A 19,075-nucleotide genomic window follows, 5' to 3' on the forward strand; every position below is an offset into this window, starting at 1 on the left:
TCTAATTACCCAGCGGCCTTTTTACAGGGAACGATAATTGTTTAGATTCTCGTCGGATCACGGGAATCAATAATACGAGTTGCATTTAAACGATGCTGTACGCCAAATGATAATTTGTTTGCTTATCGTGGGTCGTTCAGTTTAGGTAGACCTAAAAATCAAATGGCAATCGGCCCCGTGTGAATAGGCAGTTGTTCATCCATGGACAACGGCCGGTTTACTGTGATTGGAGGCGGGTGGTTGGAGCCATCTCTGATCCCCTCCGCCTCCGTTCACTGAGCGATAATTGCTCCTGTACTTTCACACAGGAGCGATGATCGCTGGGACAAGCGTCCCATGTAAAAGGGCCGTTAAATCTGTGCCATTCTCATGCCGCTGTCCTTCCTCTTCATAAACTATAGACTGTCTATGGAAATGTCACATTATGCAACAATAATTGGCTGTGATTACAATGTCGTTTCATATGCCAGTATGAAATGAAGTTGGAGCAGAATGTGCCAAACTTTGTTAAAATAGGTAAATCTCTTCAGACATTTCTTGCATTTTGGTCTTATAGCCAGAAAATAACCCCCCCCCCCCCCCCCCACCTGATCTCCCATGCGCTAGGATTCTGTTAAATATCTATAGTATTGAAAGGGGAAGTTGGACCTTTTATTCATATTGTGTGTCTCATGTAGAGCCATGTCCTCCCTGCCAAAGCACAAGAAAGGATTCTGGCTAGATGTCGCCATGGCTGTAGGAAGTCGCTCAGCAGAAGAGTGTCAAGAAAAGTACCTGGAAAAACAGCAGACCAAGGCATCAAAAGCTCCACCCAAGAAGAAGGTCAATGCTAGCAAGAAGAAGCAGCAAGAAAGTAATGACAGTAACCCCTAAGAGAAATGGACCTCTTTAGAGCTTGAGTATTTGAGCACTCTTACAGAAAAATGTGAAGATGTATTACCAGGTGGCGGTGTTATACTCAATAGGGCAGGTTTACTAAGGATGCTTTCACACCTGTGTTAGGGCTCAGTTCAGGGTTTGTGCCTTTCTGCTCCGTTTTGGGGGGAGATGAACTGAAATAAAACTGATCCATTTTTCTCCCCATTAATTTCGATGGGGTTTCAAAAAAGCAAATGGAAAGGCTTCCATTTTGTCAGGTTTCTGTAAAAAAAAAAAAAAAACCGCTGCAGAATGCGCTATTTTTGCATCCAAAAAACCAGAAACCTAATAGAACAGAAGCCTTACCGTTTTGATTTCAATGAAGATTTAAAAAAAAATGAAAAGTGATAAGGAAAAAAAAAACCATCCCTCCCCCATTTCATTTGTTTCTCTCATCCAAAAACAGAGCAGCGAAACAGAAACCGTAAAGTGAGCCCCAACGCAGGCGTGAGAGTAGCCTAATCCTGTCTCGTATTTAGACAGTGAAAACCTAAATCAGACAGCCTATTAAGATGAGCCAAAGTCATGACAGTGGCTCATGCTGTATGATAAATTTGGCACATCTTCAGACATTTTTTGTTTACTTTGCACCAAAATTTTTGTGCACATGGTCACATCCTAAGCCACACTCCATTGTAATCAGAAGCAAGGTGCAAAAATGTATAGAACCCCTAATAGATGGGGTGTAAGGCATATATGCCTTTTTACACAAATTGAATCAGAATTCTGGCACATTTAGCTTAGTAAGTCTCCCCCATTATTGGAGGTGGATCTTGACTCTAGTTGCACACACCATGATCAGGAAAAGTAAAGTCTATTTCTTGTCATTTAAGACTTTTTCCTTTTTATTTGGGTGATGATCGCTCGAATCATTATTTGTACAATTGCCCGATGTAAACCTCTCCAGGGATCCAACGACACTGAATCGTCGTTGATCTCATTTTTTATGTGGACATAAGCTGCCTGTAACAAGACCCTTGGATCTTATGTACACATTTATACGTAAGGTCTTTTCAGACTTTATTCTGATCTTTGGTGCTTTGGGAGTTTGTGGATTAAAGGATTTGTTTTTGTATTTGGGTTATGTACTGTATAACACTATTCAATTTGTGTTTAGTGTTATTGTCCATTGCTGTGGTGATATTCAGGACATATCTTCAGCACCATTACATTTGGCCTTATCATGGTGATGGCTCTCCACTTCTTCATTGTGGTAATCTTGGCAGTATGATACTAGTGTGAAGTCTTTATTTAAATGGGGTTTTCCAGGACTTTAGTATTGATGATCTATCCTTAGGATAGGTCCTAAATATCAAATCTGTGGAGGTCTGCTGCTTGGGACCCCCACAATCAGCTGTCTGAAATGGCCGTGGCACTGCAGTCAGCAATGCCATCACTTTACTGAAAACTAGGTACATCGCAATACAGTTCTTAGCAACCGTGCCTGGTATTACAGCTCAATCCTATTGACTTGAATGTAACATCACAATCCTAAGAAGAGGCGCTCATCCAAGCGCTGTGGCTACTTCAGTCAGCTGATTGGTGGGGGTCCACGCTCAGGACCCTGCTAATCAGACATTAATGAGCTACTTTAGTCCCAGAAAATGTATCACCATGTAAGAGGTCAGACACGGACAAGGCAGAGGACGTCCGGTGATACTAGTTTCACAGGACCATAATAAAGAATCCAGCACCAATGAGTAAAGGCTAATATACACGCAGAGATAATCTTTCAAAGGATTGAACGTTTTAGCAATCTTTGCATAAAGTGTTAATGGCCACTAATTTCCATTAACACTTTATTATCTTCATTTGCATGTAAATGGGCCTCCAGGAGCTTTTTGCGGAGCCAAGCGTGTGGTTAGTCACACACCCAGCTGTGCACACAGCTGCATTGTTCTCGTTGGGGCTGCTGGCAGAGTACAATGTAATCTGCCGACTCCTGCGGAGAACACATCATGTGATCTATTGAGAGACACTATCTCTTTGTGTACTTCTTAGGAAATCTACACTATTTGGTGTGCTTTTTTTTTTTTTTTGGCAGATTTACTGCGGAAATAATGCACTGTGTAGCCTTGCCCTATATCTGAGACAGTAGAGCAGTGCTCCTAGGGAGGAACACTGTGCCCTAGGGACTTCATAGGAACACACACCACGGTACCCTAGGGACTTCATATGTACGAAGCCTTCAGCGTATTCCTGTATTTAGCTGATAATGGATCATTTGTGTACTTTCTTATCAGGTAAAGAAAAGGAGGCAGTAAAAATTACAGCCAAAGTGGGGACTCTAAAACGGAAACAACAGATGCGAGAATTTCTGGATCAAATGCAGAAAGATGATCACGATGATGTGTTCAGCGCTACCCCCTTCCAGAGCAAGAGAGTAAAGGTAGTGTGGGCTTCTCACAGGAATGTACGCCTCGTTCTATGTATTGAAAAAGTGTCTTAGGCCTCCTGTCCACGGGCGGGTCGGATTCCGTGCAGGATTGTGACCCATGCTTACCTGTATTTCCCCAGCAGTGGCATCCGCGGATCTCTCCATCTACGGGTTCTCTATACTGCACATGGTCCTCTCCTGCTTTCCCACGGAATCCGCGGCACGTCCGCAAACCAAACCCGCCCGTGAACATGAGGCCTTACAGTATGTATAGCAGGAAACTGTCTGTCTTCTGGCATTTGTAAAACTTGGGATAAAGGATTTAAGAAATCTTCTCATCTAATGGCTCCCCTGCACCTAATTAAGTTTATTGATGCTTTGACGATGCTAATGTGACAACTAAGTGATTTACAAAAATAAATAAATAAATTTCCATTACAATATGTAAACACTACAGATGATTGGTATAGTCGCATGTAAAATAACTCATACTAGAACATCAATACTCTATTGATCCTGCTAAGTCTGTCAACGGGGAAAAAACAGGAGGATAGTTTTTTGTTTTTTTTTATGTACCCTAAAATTGTCCTACTGGAAAACAAATCGTCCGGCGAGGGATGCAAGTGTTAGGCTAGGTGCATAGTAGACATGACTGCAAGTTGTGCTCAAGAGAGACATTTTGTTATGCTGTGAACTTGAGCAAATTAAAAAAAAAACACAAACTAACTTTTTACATTGACATAAGCATTCAGACCCTTTGGTGTGACAATTGAAATTTAGCTCTGGGGCCCCATTTTTCTGATTTCTAAAAAAGACCCATCCCTGTCTATATAAGTTCTCAAAGCTCACAATGCAGATCATAACCAAAATCAAGTCATGGGGAGGAAAAAACTGCCTGTAGAGCTCAGAGACAGGATTGTGTGGAGGAACAGATCTAGAGAAGGATACAAAAAAAATCTGCTCCACTGAAAGTTCCCAAGAACACAGCGGCCTCCATAATTCTTAAATGGAAGAAGTTTGGAACAACCAGGACTCTATTAGAGCTGCCGACCCATCAATCTAAGTAATAGGGGAGAAGGGCTTTGGTAAGAGAGCAGACCAAGTACCCAATGGTCACTCTGGCTGAGCTCCAAAGATCCTGTGTGCAGATGGGAGAAACCTCCAGAAGGTCAACCATCACTGCAGTCTCCACCAATCTGGGCTTTATGGCAGAGGGGCCAGAAAGAAGCTTCTCCTTAGTAAGACACATGAAAGCCTGCCTGGAGTTTGCTATAAAGCACCTAGAGGACTCAGACTGTGAGAAACAAGATCGTCTGGTCTGATGAAACAAAGATTGAACTTTTTGGCTTCAGTATAAGTGTTCTGTCTGGAGGACACCAGACGCCGCTCATCACCTGCCCAATACCATCATACAATGAAGCATGGTGGCAGCATCATGCTGTGGGGTGTTTTTCAGCGGTTGAGACAGACTGGTCAGATCTGATGGAAAGCTGAATGGAGCAAAGTACAGAAATATTCTTCATGAAAACCTGATCCAGAGCACAAGGGACCTTAGACTGGGCAGAAGGTTCACCTTCCAACAAGACAATGTTCCTAAGCAGACGGCCAAGACAAAACTGGCGTACAACTCTGTGAATCTCCTTGAGTGGCCCAGCCAGAGCACTGACTTGAATCCAATTGAACATCTCTGGAGATACCTGTAAATGTCCGTCCACAGCGATCCACATCCAACCTGACAGGACTTGAGAAGATCTGCAGAGAATCCCCAAATCCAGGTGTGCAAACCGTGTGGTATCATACACAAGAGGACTGGATGCCGCAAGCTGCCAAAGATGCTCCAACTAAGTACCTAGCACAGAGTGTGAATACTTATGTCAAATGTTAGTTTTTTATTTCTTTAAACATTTACAAAGATGTCTAACATTCTGTTTTCACTTTGTCCTTTTGGGGTATTGAGTGCAGAATGATGGGGGAAAACATGATTTTTTTTGTTTGTTTTAATTTACACAAGGCCACAACATAAAATGTAAAACTCTGAAAGGGCCTGAAGACTTTCTAGACCTACTGTATAAAGCCTCCTGCACACGGGTGGGACGGACCCTGAATGCAGGATTCCCACAGCAGAGTTCGACCGGGTGCCAGCCTGGTGACCCCTGTTTACCTGTCTGGCGTCTTCTCCTCCGATGCTAATGGGCCAGGCGGTACGTGCGCAGTACAGAGGACGCTGTGCCGTCGCTTTGGCGATGACGCGGCTCCTGCGGCCATTCTGCAATGATTATTACGGAATGGCCGCGGGACATACGGCTTCCATAGACTTCAATTGAAAGCCAGACGTGCGTAGCCTGCAGAAAATCGCAGCATGCTGCGAAAATTGCAATCTATTTCCGCTCATGGGCAGGAAATCGCGTTTTGCCATTAGCATGCTGTGGGCTGGATTTGGTGCGAAATCCTGCCCTGGATTTCGTGATGCAATGCCGCCTGTGGACAGGAGGCATATTTTTATATTCCACAAGACTTCTGCTCGATTCACCAAACAACCAATCAGGTTACGAATAGAGCAGAAGTCTTGTGGAATATAAAAATATGCGGACAGGAGGCCTAAAGGACGGACTTATACTTCCTGCTGGATTCACTTCTGGTTTTGGCTGAACACCCACATGAACCACCCCGAGGGTATGTTAATACAGATTTTGCTAATTAACATCCTATTGCCTATAATTGGAATCCACACCATAATCTATACAGTGCAGATTTGAAACCTGCTTGCATAAAATCAGTGACTCACTGTTTGAATGCCATAGGGTTAATGCCGCATACAGATTCACAATACAGTGAAGCAGAAATCCGTGGCTTAGCCATAGATTTCTTACACATTTAGAGAGTAATCCATGCTAAAAATCAGAAGCAGATGCTGCTGTCTGAACTTACCCAAAGGTTTATTTTCTAGAAACTTCTTTTCTTGCCATAACCAGAAATGCTTGCAGCAGGAGGAAAAAATGGATTATACCTACCTGATAATCAGGTTTCCAGGAGTCTCCACGACAGCACCAATTGAGATTGCCTCCTCCGGATAGGACAGGAACACACTGAGAGGTTAAAAGCTCCCCCCCTTCCCCACTTTCCTCAGTGGATTCTAACGAATTGCCGGGGTAGGAGCTCAACTTAAATTTCTTCCCTTAACCGGGGTTTTTTTTTTGTTGATTATAAAATTATATTATATATTTATTTGTTTTTTATATTATATTCTATAGTTTCTTTCTATCCATTTAGGGGGGGGAAGGTACGGGTGCTGTCGTGGAGACTCCTGGAAACCTGATTATCAGGTAGGTATAATCCATTTTTTCCCCCAGTCGTCTCCACGACAGCACCAATTGAGACGTACCAACTAAAGTTTATTAGGGTGGGATTGCTGCCGAGAGGACTTTGCGGCCGAAGGCCATGTCCTCGTCCTGCTGCACTTTTACCCTATAATGTTTAATGAACGTGTGGAGTTTTTCCAGACTGCGGCCTTGCAAATTTGCTCGACCGAGGCTGAGCTATGTTCGGCCCATGAGGATGCTACTGCCCTTGTAGAATGGGCTTTAAGAGCTAAGGGGATTTCCTTCCCGAGGGCCTTATAGGACTATGATGGCCAGGCAGATCCACCTGGCTATGGAGTTTTTTGCCGCTTTGTTCCTTTTATTTGGGCCACTGAACTGGATGAACAGGTTGTCATCCCGCCTCCAGTGGCTTGTCGCATCTATGTAGCCTAGGACTGCTCTCCTGACGTCCAGGCAGCTTAGGATTTTTTCTTCCTTGTTTTTTGGTTTGCTAAAAAATGAGGGAATTATTACGTCCTGGGACCTATGAAAATGTGATACCACCTTTGGCATGAAGGCAGGGTCCGTTTTAAATATTAATTTGGAATCCGAGATTTTTAGAAATGGGTGGCGAATGGACAGAGCCTGAAGCTCGCTAACCCTCCTTGCAGACGTGATGGCTACTAGAAAAACGGTCTTGATTGTAAGCATTTTTATCGGTAGTGCTTCGATCGGCTCAAATGGTTCCGCTGACATGGCCCGTAGAACCCAATTAAGGTTCCAGTCTGGAACAAGTTTTATGGGTCTAGGTCGTAATCTAGCTGCTGCTGTCAAGAACCTGTTGACCCATCTATTGTCCGCGAACTTTGTGTCGCATATGGCGCTAAGGGCTGCGACCTGGACCTTCAGGGTACTTGGAGAGTGGCCCATCTGTAGGCCCTCCTGCAAGAATTCTAAGATCAAAGGGATGTCCGGGATAGAATCCCCGGAATCCCTTTCCTGTCTCCATGAGGAGAACCTTCTCCAAACCTTCTGGTAGATAAGGTGGGTCGTCTTTTTTCTGCTGGACATTAACGTTTCTACCACTCTGTGAGAATCCCTTCCCCCTTAGTGAGGATTCCTCAAGAGCCATGCTGTTAAGTGGAGTCTGTCTAAGCCCGGGTGGTTCAGTGGCCCTTGTGATAGCAGATCTGTCCAGGTCGGAAAGGTGACTGGGTCCTGGACACTCAATGTTGTCAGAAGACCGAACCAACTTCTCTTGGGCCAGAAGGGGGTCACCAGGATGAGCGTGCATACCTGGGTTCTGAAATGTTGTAAGACCCTGGGGATCAGCGGTATCGGAGGAAACGCGTACGCTAGCCCCTTTCCCCAGTCCTGGCCTAGGGCGTCTATTGCTGTAGGACGATCTTCTGGCCGGAGGGAGAAGAATTTGCAACCAGGGAGAACGCCAAAGTAGGCAAATAGGTCCAATTGTGGGGACCCCCACCGGTTGGTTCTGAATGCCTCCCGGGAGAGAGACCATTCTCCTGGGTCTATCTGCCTCCTGCTGAGGAAGTCCGCTTTTTGGTTTAGCGTCCCTTTTAAGTGGGTTGCCGTGATCGAAAGGATCCGGCCCTCTGCCCAGTGGAAGATTTTCTGCGAAATGTTTTGCAGGGCAGGAGACCTTGTGCCCCCCTGGTGCCGAATATGGGCGACCGTGGTGGTATTGTCCGACAGTATCTTTATATGCTGGTTCCGTAGCGAGTTTCCTAACTGCTGTAGGACCCGCCATACGGCCTGTAGCTCTCTGTAATTGGAGGATTGTTCTTTTATCCTTTGGGACCATGGGCCCTGAAAGAACTGGTTCCCCACATGCGCTCCCCATCCCCAGGCGCTTGCATCCGTTGTGATGTGCGTGGCTGGGTTTTGTAGCCAATGAACCCCTTCCTGCAGGTTCGCTGGGAATGTCCACCAACGCAGGGATGTTTTCACTGTGTTTGGGATGTACATTTTTGTCCCTAGCGAGGACTGCTTTTTGTCCCATGCGGATAGGACGGAGGCCTGTAGAGCTCTGGTGTGAGCCTGGGCCCATACTACTCCGGGAATGCATGACGTTAGGCTTCCTAGGAGAGACATGGCTTCCCGAATTGTGCATGATCGTCTCTGTAGGAAGGATTTGACCAGCCTTCTGATTTTTTGTATTTTTTCCTCGGGCAGGCAGGAGCATTGTAATTCTGAGTTGAGCGTTATGCCCAAAAACGTCTTCTTCCTGTCGGGGTCTAAGCTGGATTTTTCCCAGTTTATGATCCATCCTAGAGACTGGAGGAGTTCTAGCACTATCTCTAGGTGCTTTGTTAGTAGTTTCCTGGACTCTGCTATTATTAAAATATCGTCCAGGTAGGGTATTATTAGGATCGACTTTTTTCTCAGGTAGGCAGCTACCTCTGCCATAATTTTGGTAAAAATTCTGGGTGCTGAGGAGATCCCGAAAGGCAGGCATCTGATCGGTACGTGGAAATAAGCGTCCTTCAGATCGATGGACGCCATGTAGGCCCCTCTGGGAATCAACTGGTGTTCAAAGGCTTCAGATTCACTATCATGCGGTGTTTCCCGCAGGGTTTTCTTACTAGGAAGAGCCTGGAATAATGGCCCTGAGTTTCCTCGTTTTGCGGTACGGGGGATATTGCGTTTAGATGTTGCAGGTCCCGAACGCTTTGCCTTAGTAAGTGTAACTGTTGACCCGAGCCTCCTGTGATGATGAATTTCCTTCTGGGGAGGGACACCAGTTCTATCCGGTATCCCTGCTGTAGGATCTTTGGGATCCATGGGCCTTCGCAAATTGCAGCCCATTGGTCCACAAAGTTCCCCAGCCTTGCCCCTACGGAGCTGGCGTCAGGGTCTCTGCTTGGGCTCCCCCTGGTGGGGATTAAAGAGGATATTTCTCCCTCTGCCCCCCTTGGGGTAACTCCAGCGGCCTGTCTTGCCCTTGCCTCGGTAGGCCTCGGGCTGTTGCCCTGGGGTTCGGAAGAAGGTCTTCCCTCTCTGCGGCTTTTCTTCCGGGAATCCCTTCTTTTTGTTGGCCGCCTTCTCCAGGATTTTGTCTAGGTCTGGTCCGAACAAAAACTGACCGTAGAACGGGAGGGCGCATAGTTTATTTTTTGAGGCAAAGTCGCCTGACCATGATTTCAGCCATAGTACTCTTCTGGCTGAGTTAGAGCGGGCTGTAGCTTTTGCCGAGAGTTTAACCGTTTCGGCCGCGGCATCCGCTAGAAAATTTGTTGCCATGCGCAGGATAGGTAGGGAATTTAGGATCTGTTCCCTTGGCGTTTTATTGTTTGTGTAGCTCCAGCTGTTCGAGCCATACCCCCAGGGTGCGCGCCACGCAGGTGGCTGCGATCCCTGGCCTAAGTATGCTTGCTGCTGCCTTCCATGATTTTTTTAGAAGGCCTTCGGCTTTGCGATCCATGGGATCTTTTAATTGTGCAGCGTCCTCAAAGGGCAGGCTCGTCCTCCTAGCTACTTTGGCCACTGGGACGTCTACCTTGGGTATCTCTTCCCAGCTTGCGCAAACTTCCTCCTCAAATGGGTACCTTCTTTTTACCCCTCTAGCAGAGAAGGAACCTGCGTCTGGTTTCTTCCACTCCCTTTTGGATAATTTTAATGATGTTTTTGTGGACAGGGAAGGTATGTTTACGCCTCTCCCCTAGTCCCCCAAATATCTCATCCTGCAGGGTGCGTGGCTCTCTGGGCTCTTCCATTTTTTTTTTTTTTTTTTTTAAACTCGTTTTATTGAACAGTGTATATTCCATACAAAACATGAATAAACAACTTTGGTTACATTTTGGCTCCATGTGGTCATACAATTGCTCTTAAATACGTCACATTAACATATGCAGGGATTAATTACAATGTGTCATTACATTTGCTCGTAGTGTCAGTGATGTTTGCTTATTTTACGGATTCATTCTAGGTACAGTTGCTCTCATTAGGCTTTGGAATCTGTCTTGCGTGAATACTGTGCTAGTCGATCCACACCATCTCTCCCATATCTTATCAAATTTTTCTGGACACTTTCTGTTTTTGTATACTATTTTTTCATACGGTAGTATGGCGTTGATTATGTTCTGCCATTTTGAGAGTGTCGGGGGACGTCTATCCATCCACCGCAGGGCCACTGTTTTACGGGCATAGAATAACGCCTTAGTGAGAAATATTTTGTCATGATATTGCCACTGTTCTTCATCTAAGATACCCAGGAGGCATATCGCTGGATCGTATGGTACCGGTACGCCCATCAGTTGAGTTAGGAATTCAGTTATTTCTCCCCAGTATGTGGCAATATTAGGGCAGTTCCATATTAGGTGGTTAAAGTTTGCGTTAGGTGCTCTACACCGATGGCATTGGTTTGTGGGTGTCCTGTTCATTTTGTGGAGTCTGGTCGGTGTCAAGTAACATTGATGCAGTATATATAGTTGTGTTAATTTATTATTTGCGGCTGGTGAAACCGCGGTGTACGTGGACATCGCAGTTTCCCAATCTTCATTCGTAAGGGTGGGGATGAGATCTTTCCATCTCTCCATCACTGTCATGGGCATATCGGGGATCTTAGATCGTAGTAGATGGGTGTATAGTACCGATACCAGGCCTTTGGGTCCCTGGGTGCGCAGTATACCTATTATGGGAGAAAGGAGTAATGGGAGAAAGGCTGCCTGGGTTCTGGGAACTGTGCTGTTAAGGCGTGTCTGAGTTGTAGATACCTGAAGAAACCGGATCTTGGTATTTGGTATAATTGCTGTAGCTGTTCAAAGGAAGCTAAGACTTGATCAACGTATAAATGTTCTAGGGTGGTGATTCCCAGGTTTACCCAAAATTGTTTGTCTGGTAGATTTATCAAGTGTGGTAGCTCTCTGTTATCCCACAGGGGGGTCTCCAGAGGGGTGTCTTCCCGCTTAGTCAGACGCTTGCATGCCTGCCACACATTGGCTGCGAGTCTATGTATGGGGAGCATCTGCTTGGTCAATAGTCTCGGTTTTTCTAGGAGGATCCAGAGCGATGCCTCTGAGAGAAAGATCATCAGGTGGTGCTCGGAGTTTGGGAGAGGGGAGCCCGATAACCAATGTCGGATGTACCTTACTTGTCCCGCTAGGTAGTAAATTTTGAAGTCTGGTAGCGCCATTCCTGCCATTTCTTTAGGCCGCTGTAGAGTATCCATACGGAGTTTAGCTCTAGAGTTCCCCCATATAAATGGTATTATTAGAGAGTTGGTTTTTTTGAAGAATTTCTGTGGTATGGGTGCTTCTGCATGTTCTAGGCAGTATAGATACTTGGGGAGTATTATCATTTTAATGAGGTTAATTCTACCTGCTACAGACAGTGGCAGGGAGCTCCAGGATTTTAATTTCTGTTGTAGTGTTGTCAGTAAGGGGGTGATGTTTAGGTCTAAGCTATGCGTGTGGTCTCTGGTAATCCATATCCCTAAGTATTTAAATTGGGGGGTGACTTGCAGCTTACAAAATATGTCTCCCATCTGCCATCCTTCTGTTCTTAGGGGCATAAAAACGGATTTCTGCCAATTTATGCGTAGTCCTGAGAAGTTTCCAAACTCGTCTATTAGGGAGATGGCTAACGGGAGGGCGTTTTTGGGGTCTGACATATACAGTATTATGTCATCTGCGTATAACCCGATTCTGTCCTCTCTGGGTCCTATCGAGATGCCTCTATATGCGATATGCTGTCGGATCTTCAAGGCCAGGGGTTCTATTGCGATCGCAAACAAGAGGGGGGAAAGAGGGCAACCCTGTCGGGTCCCCCTATGTAGCCGGAAGGAGGTAGAGGCCAGACCATTCACCACTACTTTAGCGGTCGGGGATCTATAAAGTATAGAGATCCACTTAATAAATAATTCTCCCAGCCCAAACCTCCGTAAAGTCGCCATCAGGTATGGCCACTCGACCGAGTCAAATGCTTTGGCCGCGTCTAATGAGGCCAGGGCCCAGTCCGACCTCCACCTCCACCCCACCTGCGTGATTACTTGCGTCCTTCTAATGTTGTCTGATGTAGACATTCCGGGGATGAAGCCCGTCTGGTCGGGATGAATAATGTCCTTTATGGCTCGGTTTAGCCGGGCGGCCAATATTTTCGTAAGGATTTTATAATCTGTGTTTAACAATGATATAGGCCTGTATGAGCCACAGTCGTCTGGGTTTTTATCTGGCTTTAAAATGAGGACTATATTGGCTTCCGACATCGATTCTGGGAGCTGATTGTTATCAAATATGTGTTCATATAGGGAGAGCAAGTGTGGTATTATTTCTTTCTTGTATTGTATATAGACTTCTATCGGCAGGCCATCTGTGCCAGGGGTCTTGTTTTTTGCCATGTCACTTAATGTTTCCCCAATCTCCTCTTCTGTAATTGGGGAATCTAACAGGGCATTATGGGTGTCTTGCAGTACTGGGAATGTTATGTCTGTCAAGTATGTTTCTAGTTCTTCTGGTGGATAATCAGTTCGTGTTTGATATAGGTCATCGTAGAATTGTTGGAATCTAGTTAGGATCTCTTTTGGGTCTATAAGTGTTTCTCCTTGGGCTGTTTTTATTCTCAGGACGGATGGGGGGGCAGTCTCCTGTCGGGCCATAAGGGCTAGCAGTTTGCTAGATTGGTTTCCCAGCTCGAAAAAGGATTGTCGAGTGTAAAAGAGATTCCTCTGGGCTTTTTCTCTCAAATATAGCAAGTAGTCCCTACCAGTCTGGAGCCATCTGTCTCTTTTAATGTCTGATGGGTCAGCGATAAACTCTCTTTCCAGTAGTTGGCATCGCTCTGCTAAAAGCTCTCCTTCTCGCGCAGCGGCTTTTTTGATAAAGGATATTGAGGATCTGAAGCATCCTCTAAGATAGGACTTAAATGTCTCCCACACTAATAGTTTGTCTGTGTGCGCCTCGTGTGCTTCAAAATAGATCTGGATTTGGTCTGGTATGCGGTCATTGGGGCCGAGCAGTGACAGTCAGAATGGGTGTACATTTATTCTCTTGATAGTGGCCTGGCCTTGGTTTTTAAGGATCATGCGGATTGGTGTGTGATCCGAGATCCCTCGGGGCAGAAACTCTATGGAGCTGATTTTGGGGAATAGAGAAGGGGACCCGAATATGTAATCTATTCGACTGAGTGCATTATTGTGAGCTGCGTGGCAAGTGAATTCCTGTCTTTGTGGGTGAAATACGCGCCACAGATCCAGCCAGCCCGTCACCGATATAATAGAGGCGAGACGAGTCCTGCTCGCGTCCCCCTCCCTCCGAGCACCACCACCGAATCTGTCCACTACGGGATCCATCACCAGATTCATATCTCCCATACAGACAACTGTTGCGTCTGGTGAGAATGCTGCGAATTGGACGCCACCTGCCAGAATGGCTGTTGTTGCTGGCGGTGGGTTATAGCAACACAGGAGAACGTATGGGTCATTATTGATTTTGGATCTTACGAAAATGTATCTACCATCTGGGTCTCTCTTGATTTGTTCTACTTCCCATCTTAGTGACTTTGCTATCAGCAGAGACACCCCTCTGGAGTAGGATGTGTGACATGAATGAGCGGACCACTGTACCCATGGCTTCAACAAGATTTTTGTGGTTTCAGGTGTGAGGTGGGTCTCCTGCAGGCATAGTACATGTGGTCGCCAGGAGCGTATTAGGGAATTTATCGAGGAACGCTTCCTGGTCGATCCCATTCCCCTGACGTTCCAGGACACGAAGGTTACCTCCACCATAGGCAAGGGCAGGTCAATCGGGTCCAGATAAATTTCTTTATGGCATTCTGCCTGTCAGGAGTCCCCCCGTGACACACCATTACATCTTTAACATACGTCATGCAACAGTATTTCAATGCGTTTTTACAGAAGACATGGAGCTCTTGATATACACAAATCGTCAACATTACGGTAGTTTACTACCAACTTGGAACACAGATAACTTGTTTCCAACAAACTTTAAGTGCTTCCTCTGCTGGGATAGCGTTCGTGGCCGACTAATATTTGGGGGAACCTACATAGTATAGCTATATCCTAGACTATACCTGAGGTATTATCAGATTAATGTGGTATTGATAGAAGCCGTTACTAGCTTAGTGGGCTTATACTGGGTGGGCCCCCTTAGGGGGGGGTAGGGAGGGGGCGGGAAGGAAGGGGGGTCAGGGGGACATACAATAATAACACATGGAGGAAAAATTACTAGCGTTGTTGCCAACATCGGGGGGAGGAGAGTCCACCACCCTTTGCAGGGGAGGGGGGGCCAGACCGGGCAGCAGCAGTATACAGTCGGGGTTTCAGACCCGTGTCTCGGTCTCCAATATTGGCAGGGCGCAGCTAGGGTATAATTTCTGGCGGGCACCGGGGTAGCTTTTATTGCGTATTTGCTTGTTCACATTAGAGTCCTGGTACCTGCAGGGGGGAAGAAAAGCGGTTATTTATACGTTACAGTCTCTCTGGTGGGCGTCTGGTGGCCAGCCACTCTTCTGCTTCGGATGGTGTAGAGAAGAAGCGCGTGCGATCTCCGTCTATCACTCGTAGTCGCGCCGGATACATCATGGAGTATGGCAGTTGCAGGTCTCGTAGCTGCCTTTTAATTCCAGTGAATAAGGCCCGTTGTTTCTGGAGGTCTGCCGAGAAATCAGGGAAAATGGATATTGCGGCGTTGTCAAATCGCAGAGGGCCTCCTTTTCTGGCAGCTTGTAAGATAGTGTCTCTATCTCGGGAGTTGAGTAGTTTTGCCAACAAGGGTCTAGGCGGCGCTCCTGGTATAGGCGGCTTCATAGGGACCCGGTGGGCTCGCTCAATCACGAATACTTGTGATAGTCCAGCATTGGGGAGAAGTTCGCGGAGCCATCTTTCCATAAATTCTTCAGGTCTCTGCCCTTCAGCTCGTTCTGGTAGACCCACTATGCGCAAATTATTCCGTCTTGACCGGTTTTCGAGGTCGTCCGCTTTTTGTCTCCAGTATTCGGCTTTTTGTGTGAGGTCACGTATTGCGGCTGACATTGGAGGGACGGTGTCGTCCAGTGTGGAGATTCTGTCTTCTGTACTTTTGACTCGTTCTCTCAGGTTTTGGAGGTCTTGCCTTAATAGGCTTACGTCCATTTTAACTTCGTCGATCTTTCCCGTGAGAGTGGTCGTAGATGTCTGTATTGCGGATAGGAGCTGATCAGATAGCTGCTGTAGGGTTTGAACTGAGCCCTCGGGTGGACCTGGGCTGGTGTCTTTCGCCGTTGATGTTCCTGCTGTGGCGGGTTCAGGGCCAGGGTCTTTGCGGGTCTCCCCTCTAGCGAACACTTTTAGTTTGTCAGCTGAGGAGCTCTGCCTAGTGGGTCCCATAATGGATCTTTGTGCTGTTTCGTTTTTCTTATGGCAGATGACTTTACGGGGTGTTAGATACCCGGTAGGGGGCCTATAAAGGGCTGTGCTCTGCAGTGTATTCTCTTTGGAGCGTGTGCTTTGTGATGCCTTTCGGCTGGTAATTCACCTTTTCGTGCCTGTTGGGGCTTCAATGGCACCTTTTAGTTTAGGTATGTAATGCTCACATTAGAAGGAGCTTGATTTGTTTGTCCCTCTCCTCTTCCCCCTGGGGTGACAGTTACTTGTGCTGCACTCCCAGCTTGTCAGGGGCTGATAGCTGTGCACTTTGGGGCTGACTGCAGTGAAGGGGTGCAAGCAGGTGTCCCTTTCCAGGGGTATGTATGCAGCTCTCTTCTCTGCTTGCTCTGTGCAGCTTCCCCCTCGGCCCCCCCCGCGGTTTGTGGCGGGAAGGAGCGCAGCTCTCACTCAGCGCTGTATGAGGGCTCCGGTGCGGCCGCTCTCCTCTCCACACTGCCGCTCACCCCACCTCAGTCTCAGCACTGCCTTCTCTGTCCCGGCGGTCTCCTCCGCCTCCTCCCTTGTCCTCCGATCCCCCGGCGGTCAGCGCCGCACTCAAGATGGCGGCGGCAGCGGTCGCGGAATCGCGGGTCCGATGCCGGCGTTACCTCTGCTATGGGAGCCACCCGGATGTTACAGCCGGCTCCCTCCTCTCCCTCTCTGCTTCAGGAGGTGTTCGGGTGGGTTTGGGGGCCCTCAGGATTATGTCAGGATGGCTGGTAAGTCGGCTTCTCCGGGAGCTTCCCTTACATGCGGCCGGTGTCCTCGGCTGCTTGGCCACGCCCCCGGGCTCTTCCATTTTTTAATGTAGCCCTGACTGCCTTAATTAATTCTGTTAAGTCGTCCTGATGGAAAAGGTATCTTTTGTAGTCCTCATCGTCTGAGGACTCCTCAACTGCCTGTTCCTCTTGCTCCGATCCGATAGAACTCTCGGAGTCGGAAGGCTCGTCAGGAACATACGCCTTTTTCTGGCGTTTCGCTGGCGGCGCCAGCTGTGACGTTAGGGCTGATCGAACCTCCTCCTTCACCAGCTTCCTAACGTCATCCAGGAATCCCCCCCGATTCCTCTTTGACTAGCCTAGCTACGAATACCTTGCATAGAGGCCTCTGGTACGTAGCTGGCAGTCTCGTCCCGCACTCCACACATTTTTTGGGTTTTGTTCTGGGGAAGGGGGGGGGGGGGGGGGGGAGGGGAGGGGGGGGATGTCTTTTTTATCCCCCTGACAAACAAAGAGGGGAAAGTATTTTTTGCGGGTAAATATGCAATTTTTCCATATACAATACATTGGATTTTGCATTTTGTATTTTTTGCTGCACTGGCTACTTACAGCCGCTGAGGCTGAGGTTTCAGCTGTCTCTGGTGCTGGATCACTCATTACTATACCGATGCTGCAGACACCTGTAGTGCTGGTCCACCTTCTGGCTTCTCTCAGGTTCCTTATTTTGAGTTTTCGCGCTCCTGCGCTAAGCCCCGCCCCCTCCGTGCGGCTCCTGATGCGAGCGTGATGACGTTACCACGCTGGGCACGTGACGCCCCGCCCCCCGCCGTCAAAGGGCTTCCTGGAGCGCCGCGCGGCCACTATACGAGGAGGAGGAGGGGGACTGAGGCTCCGGCTTTGAACCCCCCATGGGCCGCCGCGGGAGGAACCTGGCTCGGGGGTTACCACCCCATGTGGCGTCCCGGGAGTCGTCTGGCTGGGAAGGGAGGACAGGCTGACCCACTGCCCTCCGATCCGCCCGTGAGTAGGCTTCCGGCTGGCTTCTCCACCAGCTCCTCCACCAGGACAGGAAGACACTGAGGAAAGTGGGGAAGGGGGGGGGGGGGGGGGGGGGGGGGAGCTTTTAACCTCTGTGTGTTCCTGTCCTATCAGGAGGAGGCAATCTCAATTGGTGCTGTCGTGGAGACGACTGGGGGAAAAAGTAATTAACTCCTTTTTAAATGAGTTAATTTTTTTGCCCCTGGTCCTGGCAGTTTCAGCACCACCTCTCCATTCTGCCCGCTAGTACTCGGATTACAACCTACAGTTGATGGGCCGTTCACGCTACATGCCCACCGCTCCAAATGGCATGCGGCACGCCATTAACAAGCTGACTCTGCATCATGTAATCAGACCTGGTGTGGAGAGCAGAGAGGTAGCGTTGGAGGTGTGCATTCCTGGGATTGGTAAGCATAGGCTTCTTTTATTTTGGGGCATGAGCAGCTGCTCTGAATTTAAGCCGGAAGACCCCTTTTAAGCATTTTACAGCTACGTGGTTGGTTCCTGAATTTTGACGGTCTCTGCAGCATGAAGTATACTATGATCCTAATAATATCTGCATCTCTAACCTGCAGTCTTGTACATTTCTTATGCACACCTAGATTCCAACATTGAGACCAAGTCACGAGGATGATGTTTTTCAGCTGGAGACCATTGATCCCACCACGCCTTCATCTGTATTCCCTCTGGCCTGCACCCCCCAGTGTGAACATATCACTCCAGGAATGATGGGTTCTGTCAGCAGGTGAGGGGGCTATTTGAGAGAATACATCCAGGTCCCTTGACAAGGTTGAACTGGAGAAAAAAAAATTACAAAAATATAGCTGCTTTCTTCCAGAAATGCATCCAGACCTGTACAAGGGCTGTGCCTGGTATTACGCCTTAGTCCCATCTCCGTGGACAGGGGAGGAGACTATTTTGAAAGTAGCCATGTTTTTCGAATGCTATACAATCCCAAAGAATTGTGATTCTCTCATAATTAGGTAGATGCCAAAGTCAATGATCTTTTCTGACATTTAAGCTACCGTAACAGGATTACACTACAGTTATTAGCATCGACCATTTAATGCTTTAGAGTGGATCAGTCACCTGAATGTTCTACCCAAAGGAAGGGTAAAAATATTTGGGTAATAGGAAAGAACAAAGATTACAGCAGATTAATCATTCTGTAACCAGTGTACTTATAAGGGGACAGTTTCTCTCAGCAGTGACTGATGGCTAGCTGCGGTTTATACACAAGATACATCAGCCACTGTAAATCTGGGTTCATACAGGGCGGATTTGCCGCAGAATTAGCCAGCCATGGGGACGAGACTTGTCAAAAATGTCATCCAAATGGGGG

At 47.4% G+C, this 19,075-nt stretch overlaps 1 protein-coding gene across 1 annotated transcript in view; it reads left to right on the forward strand.

The window, feature by feature from the left end:
• Nucleotides 1–19,075, forward strand: part of MIS18BP1 (MIS18 binding protein 1) — a 65,340-nt gene that overhangs the window by 43,630 nt on the left and 2,635 nt on the right. Inside the window, exons 12-14 of the mRNA XM_066608095.1 lie at nt 678–853; nt 3,162–3,307; nt 18,336–18,478. Of these exons, the coding sequence (XP_066464192.1) occupies nt 678–853; nt 3,162–3,307; nt 18,336–18,478 (465 nt within the window). The remainder of the gene's footprint in view (nt 1–677; nt 854–3,161; nt 3,308–18,335; nt 18,479–19,075) is intronic.

This window comes from Eleutherodactylus coqui, chromosome 6 (assembly GCF_035609145.1).
Source record: "Eleutherodactylus coqui strain aEleCoq1 chromosome 6, aEleCoq1.hap1, whole genome shotgun sequence".
In the NCBI taxonomy this organism is placed as follows: Eukaryota; Metazoa; Chordata; class Amphibia; order Anura; family Eleutherodactylidae; genus Eleutherodactylus; species Eleutherodactylus coqui.